Source organism: Myotis myotis, unplaced genomic scaffold (genome assembly GCF_014108235.1).
Source record: "Myotis myotis isolate mMyoMyo1 unplaced genomic scaffold, mMyoMyo1.p scaffold_m19_p_3, whole genome shotgun sequence".
NCBI lineage: Eukaryota > Metazoa > Chordata > Mammalia > Chiroptera > Vespertilionidae > Myotis > Myotis myotis.
This window is the reverse complement of record NW_023416335.1, coordinates 167,155,383-167,173,695: the sequence shown is the minus strand read 5'-3', so window position 1 is coordinate 167,173,695 and position 18,313 is coordinate 167,155,383. Positions and strand designations below refer to the sequence as shown.

At 35.4% G+C, this 18,313-nt stretch overlaps 1 protein-coding gene across 17 annotated transcripts in view; it reads right to left on the bottom strand.

The window, feature by feature from the left end:
* The window catches only part of SCAF11 (SR-related CTD associated factor 11), an 85,382-nt gene that overhangs the window by 9,900 nt on the left and 57,169 nt on the right, over positions 1-18,313 (bottom strand). For 16 of the 17 annotated variants that reach the window (XR_004966341.1, XM_036301268.1, XM_036301264.1 and 13 more), the window contains 5 exons: positions 16,511-16,566; positions 7,225-7,283; positions 6,957-7,066; positions 5,911-6,012; positions 67-173 (listed from right to left, as the gene is read on the bottom strand). Coding sequence is in view for 16 of the 17 variants with exons in the window: in XM_036301268.1 (XP_036157161.1) it covers positions 67-173; positions 5,911-6,012; positions 6,957-7,066; positions 7,225-7,283; positions 16,511-16,566 (434 nt within the window). In the remaining variant the exon portion in view is untranslated. Of the gene's footprint in view, positions 1-66; positions 174-5,910; positions 6,013-6,956; positions 7,067-7,224; positions 7,284-12,077; positions 12,189-16,510; positions 16,567-18,313 lie in introns of those variants that run through there. The other variant, XM_036301279.1, reaches the window with a different exon arrangement.

The following is an 18,313-nucleotide window of genomic DNA, read 5'->3' as shown; positions in this document are numbered from 1 at the left end:
ACAGTTTATGAGATTGAAAGAAGCTCATATTTTTTTAAAAGTAGAAAAGAACTTCACAAACTTTACCAAAATTCTGTAAAGATATGGTACTTGTTGGAAAAATAGTTCTCGGCAACACAGAAGGGATGAGAGGAAGGACTTCTGTTTCAATATTCCAGGGTATAAAACCAATTCTGTAAATTCGAAACAAAATAAAAAAATTTTTGTTTAAAAGGTTTAAAAAATTAAACCAGCAACTTTCCAAATCAGGTTTGCAATATGAAAACACAGGGTGCTTTAATTATTTTTTGCCCAAATAGTTAAAAATGTAAATTCAAAATTACTCATTGTTCAAGGATGGCAATTGGCTGCAAAGAAAAAAACCTTTAAGTGCATGTTTTTCAGATAAATTTATGGTAAAGGGAGATCTAGGTAAATATAAAATAGTTGTTTCTCTTTTAAATAATATTTTATCAAGATTTCTAGTTGTTATTCGTTTTTTGCTATTCTAAAAAAAGTCACTTGAATAATAAAATGCAAAGATTTTAAGGGCACAGTTTGATGACTTTTGATCACTATATGTATCTGTGTAACCACAACTCCAATAAAAAAATAATAATTTTCACCACTCCAGAAAGCACCTCATGCCCCTGGCACCCCATTCCCTTTTCAGGCAACGGAAGAGATAATTTTGTTGAATTAATCAAATCAAGGTTTTAAAGAAATTAGCAGGGTCAAAGGGAAATCAGTCCATGAGTTAATAAAAATTATAAATATTGGCCTGGCCAGCATGGCTCAGTGGGTGAGCATCAACCTATGAACCAGGAGGTCACGGTTTGATTCCCGGTCAGGGCTCATGCCCGGGTTGCGGTCTCAATCCCCAATTGGGGGCGTGCAGGAGGCAGCCTATCAATGATTCTTTCTCATCATTGATGTTTCTATCTCTCTTCCCTTCTTTCCTCTCTGAAATCAATCAAAAGAAACAAAAACAAATTTAAATATTAGAAACAGAACTATTATTTGAATTCTGAAGTATTTCATAGATGATATTAGTTTTTGTTACATGTCTTTGTTTTACAACATATTTCAAGACCCCAAGCATCAAAATATGTCACTTTTTGAAAAACCTAGCTTCTGTTGCTATATTATATTTTTAAATTCCTCCATTTAAAGATGATGACTCTTCAACATTCCCTGTGTCAACAAGGACCTGCTAAGATCCTGAAGTTTCTGCATCCAAACCCAATCCACTGTTAGCTGCTTCTTTTCTGATTCATATTTGCTCATCATTTCAAATCTCCTAACAAGACTATTTTATCCAATATAAGTTGAGATTCTGGAGTAGGAGGAGAGAAGCTTGAAAAAAAAAAATACAACGTATATATGTACAGAAATATATAACTAAGAAAAAGTTTCATCTGGGCTTCCTGATTTTACTTCTATTTGTGTTGCATTATTCCTAGAGCAAGCATGTCAAACTCGCGACCAGCAGGCTGCATGCAGCCCACAACGAATATTTTTGCGACCCAGCCAATATAACGGTATGTAAGGAACGTTTTAATAAAAATTTTGTAACTTAACTTTTACAATATCCTGTTATATACATAATTAATAATAACGAATTGCAAAGTTCACGAATAACCGATTACTATAATCGCGTTGCATTCATTTCCCTTACGTGCGTTATGCACTGGCACACCATTTCTCTCCACTAACACTAGCAGCGAATATTTTAGCAGCTGACTGCCACATCATCAGTCTTGCACTGACTTGTTTGGTATGCACAAAAGGAAATATTTTGCTTTCGGAGAACAAGAAAAATAGGTTTATTTGCGTTATGCTTATTAATTTGTGCAGTTATTCAGCTTCTGGTAAGTTAGTGTTCAAAAACTATTAATTTTTATTAAAATGTTCTATTATTTTATGTTAACAATTATTCATTTATTTCAGCCCTTTGTATTCAGCATGTCTCTATCGAAAAAAACCTACGTTTCTATGAAAATTGAACCTTTTGTTTTTTTGCAGCCCATATAAACTTAAACCTTGTTTATTTGGCCTGTGTTAGCCTTTGAGTTTGACATGCTTGTCCTAGAGCGTGAAGGACCCTATGCAGAACTACATTACAGTGGAATCTATATAAAAATCCTGGGTGTAATGTCACGACTGAGGCTCGACCAACCGGAAGGAAGTCAGTCCTACAGGGGTTGTCTTGGCCATGGCTGTGCCCTCCCCGAGCTGTTTCCGGGAGCTGTTTCCGGCAAGGGCGAGGTTTGAGGCAGGAACTGGCCTCGGAGCGTGGACCCACTGAGTCCTGGGTCACTTTGCCAAGGGCTGTGCCCTCCCCAAGCTATTTCCCATGAGGCCTGAGGGAAGAACCCACCCTTGGAGCGCCAGGAGCGCCCAGCAGCAGTCAATCCTAAGTTGCTGAGGAGGAGGCCACAGCGTGGTAGAACTCTGGGTCTGGCCCAATAGGGGGCATGGTCGGCCTTCAAACCAGACCCTGACAGTAGGGAGGAGGGAGCCCCATTCCTCACAGAATCTGCTGTTGGACAGCTTGCTGTCAGTGGCCTGACAGCCAGGAACCCCATTCACCTGCACCCCGGACCCTGACAGGAGGGAGGAGGGAGCCCCATTCCTCACGGAATCCACAGGGGGCCAGCTTGCTGTCAGGGGCCTGCCAGCTAGGAATCCTATTCATCTGCATATCTGTATAAAGTTTTAATACATTATATTAGAGGTTGTGGTGGTACTGTTTTACCCACAGCGTCTACAGGAATTGCTGCAAATTTACTTCTCGGTGGAAGCACCTTTCATTACCAATATAAATTACCGATTCCATTAACCCTTTGCGGTCGTATTAAATTTGGAAATGGGTGTCGTACTGGTCGGAATTAATTTCCATTGAAAGAGCAGTGATACATAACATGCAAGATTATGAAGGATAAACAAGATTTATTAATTCTTTTTTGGAACTACGTCACTACTAGTAGAATCACTACAAACGTTATCACTTTCTACGTCAGAGTCAGTATTCAAGGTGCCAAAATAAAACTTTTCATCATTACTTTCAGATTCGCAGTACACTTCTTTCGGTAACTTTCTTTTTGCCATTTTGGAGTATTATTTTGAAATATCTTAACAAGTGAGAATGCCTAATTACAGTTAAACGTAATCTGTAAAGCTTTATTTGAAATTCTGCAAAGTATCTCCAAAGCTTGTCGATTTCTTCACTCTCAAAAGGCGACTGACTCGCCACGGTGTTTTGCATGGCGAGTGTGGAACAACCGCGTTTGTTTATATTGAGTTTCGATATCTCCGATTTGTCGGGGCAATGTTTTGGTTCGTGACAAGGTCACTTAGACACTTAAGAGCTTTCAGAGAAATTATGAACTGATACATGAATGAACAGAGTTGAGATTCGTACGGTTCCTTGCTTTGGTGGATGAGAGCAGACATACGACCGGAACGGTAAAAAAGCTTTGGTGGCTGAGAGTAGACAAATGACCGCAAAGGGTTAAATGAAACTTCACTTCAATTTCTAGACTCGAAATAAACAGTGAAGTTGCTAAAACTATTAAAAAGGCCCACCTTCTCATTACTGATGAATGCACCATGGCATCCAGTCATGCTATAAACGCCATAGACAGATTACTCAGAGAAATTTGAAGGTTGTATTTGGTGGGAAAGTTCTCCTTCTTGGAGGAGATTTTCGACAATGTCTCAGTATTGTACCACATGCTATGTGATCGGTCATAGTACAAACGAGTTTAAAGTACTGCAATGCTTGGGGATGTTTCAAAAAGTTGTCTCTTACAACAAATGAGATCAGAGGATTCTGCTTATAGTGGATGGTTAGTAAAACTTGGAGATGGCAAACTTGATAGCAGTTTTCGTTTAGGAATGGATATTATTGAAACCCCCTGTGAAATGACTTGTAATGGATCTATTATTGAAGCTACCTTTGGAAATACTGTATCTATAGATAATATTAAAAATATATCTAAATGTGCAATTCTTTGTCCAAAAAATGAGCATGTTCAAAAATTCAATGAAGAAATTTTGGATATACTCAACGGAGATTTTCACACATTTTTGAGTGATGATTTAATTGATTCAACAGATGATGCTGAAAAGGAAAATTTTCCCATCGAATTACTTACATATTACTCCTTTGGGAATGCCATGTCAAATTAAAATTGAAAGTGGGTGCAATCATCATGCTATTGAGAAATCTTAATAGTAAATGGGGTCTTTGTAATGGTACCAGATTTATTATCAAAAGATTAGGACCTAACATTATCAAAGCTGAAGTATTAACATGATCTGCAGAGGGAGAGGTTGTTCTGATTCCAAGAATTTGTCCCCATCTGACACTGGCCTCCCATTTAAATTTCTTCAATGACAGTTTGCCGTGATGCCAGCATTTGTGATGACTATTAATAAATCAGAAGGACAAACTCTAGACAGAATAGGAATATTCCTACCTAAACCTGTTTTCACACATGGTCAGTTACATGTTGCTTTCTCTCAAGTTTGAAGAGCATGTGACATTAAAGTTCTAAATACTTTATCACAAGGGAAATTAGTCAAGAACTCTGAAAGTGTTTTTAGTCTTAATGTGGTATACAGGGAGGTATTAGAATAAAAGTTTAATCACTTTATCAGTCACTGTTTGCATCCCTGTTGTTTTTATATCATGTTTTTGTTGTTTTCATATGTTTTTGTTGTTTTTATATCATGCCTCTGTTGTTATATCCTTTTGTTACTGTTTATTTATTAATAAATTTATATATTATTTTCATATACATTTTACTAATTTCCTTTCATCTTTCACACTTCTATTATAGAGGAAGGGCAAATAGCAATATTAAAATATTTCTGCTAAATAATTCCCTTTTAATGTGCACGAATTTCATGCACCAGGCTACTAGTATAAAATAAAGTTCAAGTTATAGGCAACAAATGACCTTGATCTTTATGTACAAGCTTGATTTAAGTATATATCTTATACTTAGCAATGTGCTAGGACTTAAACTAAGAAAAGGCTAGATTATTGAAAGTTATGAGTGCCAGGGCAGAGTGGGGGTTTGATCAAATAGTTATTTAAAAGAACATTTAGGCCCTAACCGGTATGGCTCAGTGGATAGAGCATCAGACTGTGGACTGAAGGGTCCCGGGTTCGATTCCAGCCAAGGGCATGTACCTTGGTTGCGGGCACAGCCCCAGTAGGGGGTGTGCAGGAGGCAGCTGATTGATGTTTCTCTCTCATTGATGTTTCTAACTCTCCCTCCTCTCTGTAAAAAATCAATAAAATATATTTTTAAAAAAAAGAACATTTTGGAGAGGAAATATCATGATAAAAGTAGTGATTCAGCTAACAGCTCACGGGAATGGGGAAAAGAATAGATGAAGAATGACAGATATGAATGCTATTATTAATAAGGAATCTTAGCCGAAACCGGTTTGGCTCAGTGGATAGAGCGTCGGCCTGCGGACTGAAAGGTCCCAGGTTCGATTCCGGTCAAGGGCATGTACCTGGGTTGCGGGCATATCCCCAGTGGGAGATGTGCAGGAGGCAGTTGATCGATGTTTCTCTCTCATCGATGTTTCTAACTCTCTATCTCTCTCCCTTCCTCTCTGTAAAAAATCAATACAATATATTTTTTAAAAATAATAATAATAATGAATCTTATTATTTAGGCACTATCCCTTTTAAATGAATCAAATGTCCATACTTATTAAACAGATTAAAAGTTCTTTAAGGGGTTCTTTAAATAGCGATCTTTGTTAGGCATCTGAAGCACCAAAGTATAATTTGCACAAAACTTTCTTAGAAACATACTCACGAAATAAGATACATCTGTAGTTAAGTATTAATGATATCTTATATTCATGTTAGCAATTAAACACTTCAGTAACCATTTTTTTTACCTTCCAATTCCAGGTAATGTTTCAGGAAACCATGACAATTCCAGTTCCTGTCTCTTCTGTCTAATTAATGCACTGATTTCATTGACTTCTATAAATTCTGTACTAAAAGATAAATTTTACACCTTCATCAGAATTCTAAAAATTTAAAGTGTGGAGTAACAATTGGGTTCATGATATATATGCAGTTGTTTTCATACCTAGCATTATAAATCACATTTATAAGGATAAGAACATTTTTCTATTTAAATACTTTAAAAATGAACTAATTCCTAAAAGTCAGTAAAATATTTATATTACAAAACAAAATTATGTTTATCTGATTCATAAAATAATGCTTGAATTTCTATTTAAAGGACAGAATTTTTAAAAAGTCAATTCAGACTAATATCCTCATTATAGAGAGAAAAAACCCTAACACTATTTCTATCCCATGAACCAAAGCTACAGCAAGCAGTTCCAGCAGAAATTGTAGGCGCAATAGTTTCCACCTGAAACTAAGCAGAGGACAAAAGAAGAAAATCAAAGAAGATACAGTTACTCTAACAAAACATAACGAAAAAAGGGTATAGTTCAGCTTTTCAAAGACTACTCAGACGTAAGTGCTTTCTTGTAAATCAAGCTCGTAAATTGAATTCTACCATCATAATCTGTCTTGTTAGTTCAACCAATTCTATGCGATTTTAAAAGTCCAACTTAGTTTTCAAATTCCACCTATCACTATGGATTCAAAGAAGGATGTACTCTGAAAGGACTCTGCTTACTGCTAGCCTACTTTTTTCTATCAACAAAACGCCTGTGTAGAATAATTTATTGTTAATAAAAACAAAGCCCACTAGCATAGGCAAGTCATTGCATAATAGAGAATGTCACAAAATTATAGGTTTTCTCTTTGCTAAAACTAGTTTATTTTCCAAAGGAACAAAAGCAAAAATCAAGGTGGGCTTTCATAATGTTTGCTGAGCCTAAGTTTAAATTTTTACCAAAAGTTAATTATAACTAAAACATCAAGTAGAAAAAAGCATAAATTAAAAGTAGAAAATACTAACCAGTAAGCTCTACAGGTAAAAGAAGAGTCTCCAGTGTGACTAGTAGAAGAAAACATATTGAAGAAAGAATTTCTGAAGGACTGACTTGTACACTGATTGGATCTTCGAAGCTATAAAAGTAAAAACAGGTAAGTGAAACAGCAAACAAAAAACCTCCATAATATAAATAGTAGGTAAAAGTTGTATTGAAGACTTTTATATACTGGAGGCACTAACGTTATGTACTAAAAACCATAAAGTTATCTAAGAAAAAGATTTTTCAACACACCTTCTTTATCTTCATTGTTGCATTTTTCTTTCCTCCCATTTCACTGTATTTAGTTTTTCCTGTACAAAGACACAAAAAGGCTTGGTTACCTTGTCTTAACGTTTATTTTAAAAGGTTGTAAAACCAGTACTGATACTGACACACTGACAGAAGAAAGTTAAAATATGTAGAAAAGTTGCATTTAAAATTATAGTACTGGTCCGGCTGGCGTGGTTCAGTGGTTGAACGTCAACCTATGAATCAGGAGGTCATGGTTCCATTCCTGGTCAGGACGTATGCCCAGGTTGCAGGCGCAATCCCTGGTGTGGGGTGTACAGGAGGCAGCTGATCATTTGTTCTCTCTCATCATTGATGTTTTTATCACTTTCTCCCTCTCCCTTCCTCTGTGAAATCAAAAAAATATATATTTAAAAAAATAAAATAAGCCCTAGCAGGTTTTCTCAGTGGATAGAGCATTAGCCCATGGAGTAATGGGTCCTAGGTTCGATTCCAGTCAAGGGTATGTGCCTTGGTTGCAGGCTTTATCCCTGGCCCTGGTCTAGGAGTGTTCAGTAGGCAACCAATTAATGTGTCTCTCCCACATCAATGTTTCTCTCTCTGTCTTTTCCACTCCCTTCCACTCTCTTCAAAAATCAATAGAAAAATATCCTCAATAATGATTAACAACTGCCTTCCCCTGCAGCCCTGGTCCCCCCCAACTGCCCTCCCCTGCTGGCCTGATCGCCCACAACTGCTTTCCCCTGCAGGCCATCTGTGTCCACATGGGGTCAGCCATCTTGTGTGTTGGAGTGATGGTCAATTTGCATATTAATGCTTTATTATATAGGATAATGCAATATTGCTTATATCAAGTGTTGATATATCAAAAAGAACATTAGGATGGAGACAGAAAAGGAGATAGGCCAGTGGTATAAGAGAGAAGTCTTTATCTTCTGTAGCAGCAATTTTCAACTGGTGTGTTGCAAGAATTTTTAAAGCATGTAATACCTGACTATTTAGTCAGCAGCACTGACCTCTTTTCCCTTAGATTGTCAATTAAAAGATGATAACAGCCAACAGAACAACAGCTGCCAAGTGTGAATGAATCAAAATTATACCTGTTGTTTTTTGTCAAGTTGGCAAAAAATACAATATTTTTTGGAGTGCCACAGAATTTTGGTGATGAGTTTATGTGTGCCATGAAATGAAAAAGGTTGAAAATGGTGGTTGTAAGTAAAAAGGAAAAAAAATTAGAAAATATCTGAAACAAAAAAACCAAAGTAGAATAGTAGTATAAGCATGTTATTTAGAAATAAAGAGATAGATATTAGAAGAAACAGCTAAAGGATTTGATGAGTGCTTTAGGAAATAAAATCAAGAGTGTGGATTTTTGTAGTTTTTCTTTATAAGCCTAGCAGTGCTTTTTTTTTTTTTTTTAATGTTTTTATTGACTTAAGAGGGGAAGTGAGAGGGAGAGAGAGAAACATCAAAGATGAGAGAGAATCATTGATTGGTTGCCTCCTGCATGCCCTCTACTGGGGATTGAGCCTGCAACCTGGGCATGTACCCTGATCTGGAATCGAATCATGATCCTGGTTCATGATTTGACGCTCAACTATTGAGCCATACTGTCCAGACTAGAAGTGCTTTTTGACTTCTTTTATTTTATACTTTTAAATATTTTTTTATTGATTTCAGAGAGGAAAGGAGAGGGAGAGAGAGATAGAAACATCAGTGATGAGAGACAATTATTGATAGGCTGCCTCCTGCATGCGTCACTTAGGAGGTCGAGCCTACAACCTAGGCAAGAGAATCGAACCGTGACCTCTTGGTTCATAGGTCAAGGCTCAACCACTGAGCCATACTGGCTAGGCAACTTTTTGACTTCTTAATGTATGTGTGTGCATTACTTTGATAAATATTAAATGAAAACACATATCACTGCTGTCCAGAGGCATATAGATTAGTAAGGTAGATTTGTGAAATGATCTCCAGGAAACCACAATTTAGATAAATCCACACTTTTGATTTTTATTAGAGATGCTCAGTTATTACTTCAAAATTACACAGAAATATGTGAAATATCTTTTGGACTAGATTTTCACACTGCATTGGTCAGAAAACTAACAGTTCTTCTCATAGCTTTTTGTCTAATGCTGGCTTCTTAAGATAGGTTTCCAGGTGAAGAAATGCTATGTAAACAGTACATATGCATTAAGTATTGAGTGAATGAAAACAATTCAGCACCCTTAGGGCATAAAAGACACTCTGTAGGTCAACATTGCAATTCTTTGTCTAACTAAGGAAAGTTATTTCTAAGAAAGTGGCTGGTACCTATCACACATTTTTATTCTGGCTTCTTTAAGCAATTTAAAAAATCTGTATCATCTTTTATTTTATTTTTTTAATATATTTTATTGATTTTTTACAGAGAGGAAGGGAGAGGGATAGAAAGCTAGAAACATCGATGACAGAGAAACATCGATCAGCTGCCTCTTGCACATCCCCCAGTGGGGATGTGCCCGCAACCCAGGTACATGCCCTTGACCGGAATCAAACCTGGGACCCTTCAGTCCACAGACCGACGCTCTATCCACTGAGCCAAACCGGTTTCGGCTGTATCATCTTTTAAATACACATCAAAGGGTAGGAAAATAAGTTAAATGGGCAGTCGGACATCCCTTGAGGGGTCCCAGATTGGAGACGGTGCAGGCTGGGCTGAGAGACACCCACCCCATGCACAAATTTCGTGCACCGGTCCTCTAGTAACTATATAAACACTAGAGGCAGGGTCCCTAGGCCTGGCTGGTGATCAGGACCGGTCTGTGGGGCGACTGGCGGGGTGACCAGGGACCTCTGCTGGCACCCACCTTGGCTGGCCTAAGGCCTGCGGGCTGGAGGCAGCTCCTGCATTGAGCATCTGTCCCCCTGGTGGTCAGTGTGCGTCATAGCGACCGGTCGTTCTGCCATTTGGTTGATTTGCATATCAGGCTTTTATTATATAGGATTATCCACAGCTGAACCATATGCTAAATTATTACTGTTCTTGTAGAAATTCTTGTTTTTCCTAGGGTTAACAACTGCTTTGTTTTCTCTTTTCCTTGCATACTTATATTATCTATCATTAATTTACCTAACTCTAAAACAAAAAATAAATCTCTTAATACACTCAGGCATATCAACTCATCCATCAAGTTTGTTGCCCACTCTCTCAGAAATACCATTCCTTTTTCTTGCTCTAATCTGAATTGGTAACTCTAAAAGCTGCTGTTCAACTGTCATTCCGGGACTCCTCTATCATTATCCTATTATTCCTATCATCTTTTTCCTGAGTTGGAACTTATTTTATGAATCTCATTGTTCCTTCAGTACTTTTTCATTTAGTCAAGCATACATAACCTTCAGTACAATTCTGAGAAAAGGTGCATGAGAATGAATTTTTGAGCTCTTATGTTTGAGAATGTTTTTAACACCTGATTGATAGTTTGGCAGGGTATAGAATTATCTAGGTTAGTAATTATTTTCCCCAGAATTCTTAAGGCATTGCCCCACTGTTCCATCTCTTATTCATAATATGCTTTTATACATAGTCTGTTTTCTCTCTCTAGAAGCTCTTAGGATATTATGATCTGCAGGTTCTGGAATTTAATTAAGCACTTAGTGTAGTTCTTTCCTCATTTACTAGGTGTTAGGTTATTCTTCATCTGAATACTTACATACTACTATTCTGAGAAATTTTCCTTTAGAGTAGTTTTCTTGATAACTTTCTGCCTTTTGTTTTATTTCTCCTTTCTATATTTAGTACTTTTCATCCGACTTTGAGATTTCTCAGTTTAAGGTCTGTTGAATTTTTAAAATTTCTGCTATATTTTTAATTTCCAAAAGTTTCTTCTTTTAGTCTTGTTTCATTGATGAATTAACCTTTCTCTTCTCTCTGAGGATATTAACTTTTAAGTTCTTCCCTTAAAGTGTTTCCCAGCACTGCGTTTTTCCATCAGGTTCCTTTTCTTTCTGCTTTGATCTCTAGTATATTGGACCAAGGTTCCCCTCAAGTATTTCGTGATCCTTGATTATTTGTGGGACACTAAATGCTAAACTGCTAATGGTGTGAATGGGTGATCATTTCCTTGTAACTAATGTATTTCATAGAGTGATCATGCAGAGATTTGGCTATTTCATTCAGAGACGCCCAACAATCACCATCTACAAGTCTTTTCTCTTCAGTAACAGAATATCCCAGAAGATGCCAACTTTCTCCCACATTGGGAATAAGCAAGATTGCCAATGCTTTGAATAATGAGCACAGGTAGAGAATTAGAGACCTCAATATTTAATTTCCCTCTATTTACTCTGTTGTTTCTTCTACTCTCATTTGTGCTATAGTTTAATCTGGTTCAACTACTCACTCTAGAGCAGCGGTTCTCAACCTGTGGGTCGCGACCCCTTTGGGGATTGAACGACCCTTTCACAGGGGTCGCCTAAGACCATCGGAAAACACATATATAATTACATAGTTTTTGTGATTAATCACTATGCTTTAATTACGTTCAATTTGTAACAATGAAATTGGGGGTCACCACAACATGAGGAACTGTATTAAAGGGTCGCGGCATTAGGAAGGTTGAGAACCATTGCTCTAGAGAGTAAGTCTCCAATCTTTGCCTGGATAGTCTCCTTCCCCTACCCTATTTAGCCAAGAATCTGCAGGATAAACTGTTTTAAAATTTTTTAATCAATTCTATTTTTTTTACACCACCCTATATCCCTGCCTTCAGAGATAATGGAGACCTCCAGACCCAGGACAGTCTAAGGATCTATTCACCCCATGAAAAGATTTTTGTTTCAGCTTTCTGCTAAGAGAGATTACCATTCACCTTGTACAATCACTTTCAAGCTTCTATACTGTGGATTCTCTTATCTGCTGTCTCTTCTCTCCAGTTCTCTTAAAAATTTTCTTTTCTTTCCTCTGTCATTTTAGTAGGGTTCTGGGAGGGATTAGAGAATTAAACAGGTGCTCAATCCACTATACTTAACTGAAAGCTTGTCTTATTTGTTTGAATTCAGCATATCTCACATATGTTTCATGAACCACTAATCCCAAAAGATGTTTTCATGAAAATGTCTTTTCCTATAATATAACCCCATATAGCTCAGAACCCTGTCATTGGCAGGCACCCAATGAAAGTTTGATTAATTTATTTAAAAGTTAATAAAGGTATAATTAAAAGGATTTAGCATGTACTTAAAGAAGTACTCTATTAACAAACACATGGAAAGGGGATACTTTTATACTTTACAATAATTATAAACTCTTAGCCCAAAGAACAAAGCACATAAGGGAGGTTAAAAATTTAGCTGAAGAATGAAAGTGACATTTCCTTAACAAATTTGCCAAAAGGTATGCTAAACTTTTTTAGTAAGGCAACACCATCTTCATTAAAAGGAAAAACTAAACAATTTATATAGCTTTCCTAGAGTCATAGATTTAATGGAAAAACCAGTACAAAACTCAAAGGGCCAACTTCCAATAAGATTATCTAGTAGGCCTGCTAAGTTTTAACTAATGTTCTACTAATAATTTCTAATCCAGATAAAAGAAGTTCATTCACAATGTCATATGTTCTATTCATTAGTTTATGTGTAATATAAATAACTTCAGGTAGAAAATGAAGTCACACATAAATGTTCAAAGACAGCCCCTTCCTGCTTCAAAAAAACTTTTAAGAAATTAAAAAAGCTAAAATTGGTCTAGTGGGTTTGGCTCAGTGGATACAGAGCGTCGGCCTATGGACTGAAGGGGTCCTAGATTCGATTCTGGTCAAGGGCACAAGCCCGGGTTGCAGGCTCGATTCACAATAGAGGGCATGCAGGAAGCAGCTGATCAATGATCCTTTCTATCATTGATTTTTCTATCTATCTCTCCTTCTCCCTGCCTCTCTGAAATCAATAAAAATATATATTTTTTAAAAAGCTAAAACTGAGTTCTTCTAAAATCTAGCCAAGCAATCCTAGATAAAGAGACATCATTTTCTCAAAATGTTCTTTTATAAAAAGATATTTAAATTATCCTTAATACACCATGATTCCTGTTCAGTGTAACTTGAGTAAATAAAGATGATTTTTCTGCTTATTAGTTCATTTTCCCTAAACTTTGAGACCATTATAAGTAACATTTACAGGTTCTCGCAGTCTTCTAATAAGGTCATTTGTTAATAATATGTAAGAAATCTCATAAGAAATGTGAAAACTAAAGGTTAAAATTCTATGGTTTATCAACTTTATACACATTAGCCTAAAAAAAAAAAAAAAGACTGATATTGATCATATTTCTGAAAGATAAGTCAAAATAATCAAGGTTAGTTGGTCTATTAAGTAGGAAGCAGACACTATGTTATCAAAGTGATAATTTTATATTAAGAATTATTTTTTAACTCAAAAGTGCATCCAAACAAAGCCATAAGAATAAGGCAATAATTTGAAACAAATTCTGGACATCAGATCACTTAATCTATTAATTTCAGTATATAAGTCTAAAAGATAAGTGTTCTTTGAGGGAGAAAATCCTTAATACCATTATTCCAAGTAAAAAAAAATTTTTAACTTTAATAATTCCTTAATATCAAATAACCAATGTTTGATTTTCTCCAATTGTCCATAAAGTTTTATTTTTTATAACATGTCAGAATATGGATCCAAATAAGATCCATACACTCTGACTGGCTGAATGTTTGTCTCTTAATCTACAGGTTCTGCTCCATCCTTTAGTAAACTCCTTGGAATTTTTTGACTAAAGAAACCAGGCCATTTGTCTGTGATCTAAATTTGCTGATTGCATCCCCTTGTCACTTAACATACATTTCTGACTCTGTATATCTTGTAAATTAGTAGTTAGATTTCTTAATAAAATGCAGGTTTGTTTGTTTTGGCTTTCAGGTTTTCTTGGTCACACTATTGTATATTTGCTGTTATTTACTTCCATAAAGAAATATTTTTTAAAAAAATTTCTTTGTTACTCCTCACTGAGGATATTTTTCCAGTAATTTTTTTTAGAGAGTGAAAGGGAGGGGGAGAGACAGAAAGAGAAAAATCTATGTGAGACACATCGATTGGTTGCCTCCCAAACACGCCCTGACCAGGGCTGAGAATTGAGCCTGCAACCGAGATACATGTCCTTAATCGGAATCGAATCCGGGACCCTTCAGTCCACAGGCTGATGCTCTATCCACTGAGGCAAACTGGCTAGGGCAAGGAGTATTTTTAATGTATTGTTGTCTCACCTTTTGTGATGCTAACAGCCATTGCTGATCACTTCCTAGATCCATTAATTCATTAGTGTACAAAATGCTAATTTTCAAATTCTATACTTTTATCTTCAATTATTTGTGGAAATACTTCTAAAAATATTTAACTATCTTTTACAACCTGTTCAATTATTCTGATGTGTAGTTTACTTAGGAAAGGCAAGATAGATGTTTGAGTCTTTTCTTTTATAAATGTACCAGTTTAACAATGAGTTAATTCTTAGCATCCTCCAAAATAGACCCATTAGTTTTTATGTTTATTTAAATCTGAGTAATTTCATTAAACATAATACCTAAATACAAACTATTTCATTAAGTATATAATGTATTTCAATGCAGGGGAAAAAAATTGGCCAAGTTAGATGTATTAAACTCTCCAAGTAAAAAGCGACATCATAGAAAAATGAACCAAATGGATAATCAGTAAGTATTCAGTACCCCACAAATGAATCCAAACTTGTTCAATTAAAACATTTCCACATAATTACCTTGATCACTTACATATAAAACTAAAATGAGTATTTCTGCCTATCCTAAACCACACAAATGACTTCAGACATCTTCACTTAAGCAGACACATTAGGTTACAGGCCTTGGACAATGTTAACTTTCTGGCATAAATAAACATTTTTTTAAGAACTATAATTTAAAATTAGCTTTTCAGTATTAAATTAGCTTAGGATATTCACTAAAAACTTGTTCAGTATTCCATATTCTGAATAGTAAACCAAATTCTCAAATCCATATAAGTCATAGAGTCTTATAAATGGTCTTCACTACAGTGAAGCACTTGAGGTTAGATCTGCCTATGTCTCTCTCTCTAAAATTAGTCCAGGCAAGAGATATACACTTAAAGAAAATTATAGTAGACTTAAAACTAAGATAAACATAGTGAGAGCAGGCCAAATTATCTAGAGAAATCTATCACATCATTTAATCTTTCTCAACAGTAAATTTTATATCAGATCCTAGAGTTACCAAAGTCCATCCATTAAAAAAGGATGTTCATCAACAGCAATGACATAGAAAAACAAACAAGTTTGATATCTAGGGTTTGTCAACAAAAGAAAAATGCTCATCTAATCAGTAAATCCTTTTAATACAATTTCATTTTAATAGCAACTAATCAAAGGCAGAAAGAGCACTTATTAACCTATAAATATGAGATCTATAGACATAAGTGATCATGTTAATTCAAATCATAAATATAGTAACAACCAAACTTGGTATTCATAATGTAAAACAATGAAGTTGATAACTTTTAAGAATAATAAATTCATTAATTCTTTATATCTATAAAGAAAAATTCATTGTAACCTAGCCTGGAAATTAAATGTTCACCTCCTCGCTTACAAACAGTTAATAGTAAGTTGTTCTTTAGAATAGAATACACAGCCTGAGCTCCAAGGATGAATCACAGGGCACTATGGTATCATTTTTCTCAGACCCTGCCCCAAACCTTTACTGTACTGGAGAACTATGTACTAGGTTAGATCGAAAGACAGGAATATTTAACTGCTCATGTAGATAAATATGTAAGAGGTGCTTTATTTCCAAAGTTTTAAATTAGAAGTGTGGCTAGCGACCAAACCACCACTTCCTCTGGGAACTGTGAAATAACTTCACTGTCACAAACTTCCCTTGCTGCAGCTTACTGTACTTTATCCCATCTCCCCTAAATTCTTCTGCTTTTATAAGTGGAGTAAGACTGTAATGGAGGTTGCTAACCACCAAGTAATTGAAAATATCCTTCTTCTTTTCCTCTCCCTCTTTCTTCCTCCTGCTCCCTTCCTCCAAGATGAGCATAAAAAAACACACAAAATGGGTAGGGAACAGCATAAATAACTCCATGAAAGTAGTTTATATAGGATTTAACAATGTACAGAGCTCAGTAGAGTTCTGTGCATGACCGTTTTCCAAACCAAAATGTTACTAATAAGAACTCTGGCACAAGTACTAAAGTAAGAAACAAAAAAAGGTAGAAAACAAAAGTAAAAGCCACTTACTATGCATCTTCAAGTCATAAAGCTTTGCACTTAATAGATCTTCTCCTATGTTTTTTCTGTAAACATCAAAAAAAGTGAAATAATTAAGACAAAACTGTCATTTTGCTCATTTATTTTCAATTCCCTGCCCACCAAAATGAAATTTATTAGGCAGAGTTTTATATTCTAGCAAAGAAAATATAACTAGTTGCCCCTCACCATCCCAGTGACTGACAATGGAGGTTTACTACCAAGAAACAAAATATCATTGCAATCTCTTTCTCTAGAACTGGCAGAAATAATCAGAAAGAAAGGGTATCTGTCAGGGTTTTACCGCTTTAGAAAGGAGAAACAACACTGGACACTGTTGAAGTGGTTAAGAGACTAGGAATGGATAGTAAACCTCAGGCTGAATGGGAGGAATGCTAAAAAACTTCCAAAGGGCTCTAAAAAATGTACTGTAAATATCCAATAGCTGAGAGATTTTCCACCTTGGGAGAAATCATTAAGGGTCTGACTTGTTGGACAAAAGCAAATTATTATTTTATATATTATTTCCATATACCATCCCCCCCACCATATATCCATGAGAAAAAGCAGTTAAGCATGTAGACGACCTCAGCTGAATTAGCCCCATTGTGCAACCTTGTTATAGGTCATATAGTGATGACCACTGCACTCTTAGCAATAGCTAAGAGAATTGGGGTAATTCAGAGAAAACACAAAAATATATATCCATGACGTTGTCACAGCCAGTGATAGCAGCTATATTAAGAATGAAGGTAGCAAAGGTATTTCTTCATTATTCCTAGGAAAAGTGTGCTGCTACCTACTATGAAAACATATATACATAAATCAAAACTGACTCTAATAAAGTTAAAAGAAAATGTAAATAAAATCTACTCTAATGCAGCTAATGTGGGTTTATGGGTGGGTTCTTACAGTGGATGTTTCATGAACCCTTTAAAATCATACACAAAGTTTTGTCTGTAAGTAAGTTCTATGACATGTTTTTCTAGAAGATGTCTGCAGTTTTCTTCAAATTCCCAAAGAAGTCTGTAAATTCCCAAAAGTTAAGACCTAGAGAGCTATAATATTATAAATTAGTTGCATGATTTAATACATCTCAGGGACGACTGTCAATTATTTTGGTAACAAAATAAATGTACTCTCTTAAGAAATTAGCATTCTGATGAAATATGCTAATGAATTATAAATTTAATTATGAATCTGACAGTATATTGACTTAAGACTATAACTTTTAGATAGCTCTTAATATATTTCAGATCAAAATGGGCTTAAATTTTACATGTACCAGAAGAGGTTATTTTAAGTATGAAGAATAAATTAATTTCCAGTACATTACTAACACAATTTAGTTGAAAAAAAAATATGATACCTATTAAACTGGAATACTAAGCACTGTATTTCTAGGCAATTACGTTTTACCTACAGCAGTTAAAGAAACAAATACAAACGTTAAATTTTTTAAAAAACATAAACATGTTATATTAGGTAGCAAAAATACAAAGAAGCACAATGAGAAAAATAATAAGTAGTTTGAATTATAACTGTCTCATGAAGTATGGTGAGTTATACCATTAGTAACTTTCTACTTTTTGTCACTAAACACTAGAGCAGTGCTATTCAAAATGTGGTCTGTGCACCAGTGCTTCTCCATCATTGGTTGTGATATGTACAAAAATGAATAAGCATTCAGAAAATTTTACACTGCTGTAACATTTTTATTTTATAAAACTATCAATCTAAATCCAGATTAGAAAAAAAAAAAACTAAGAAAACCAATTCCTCAGAGATACAGCT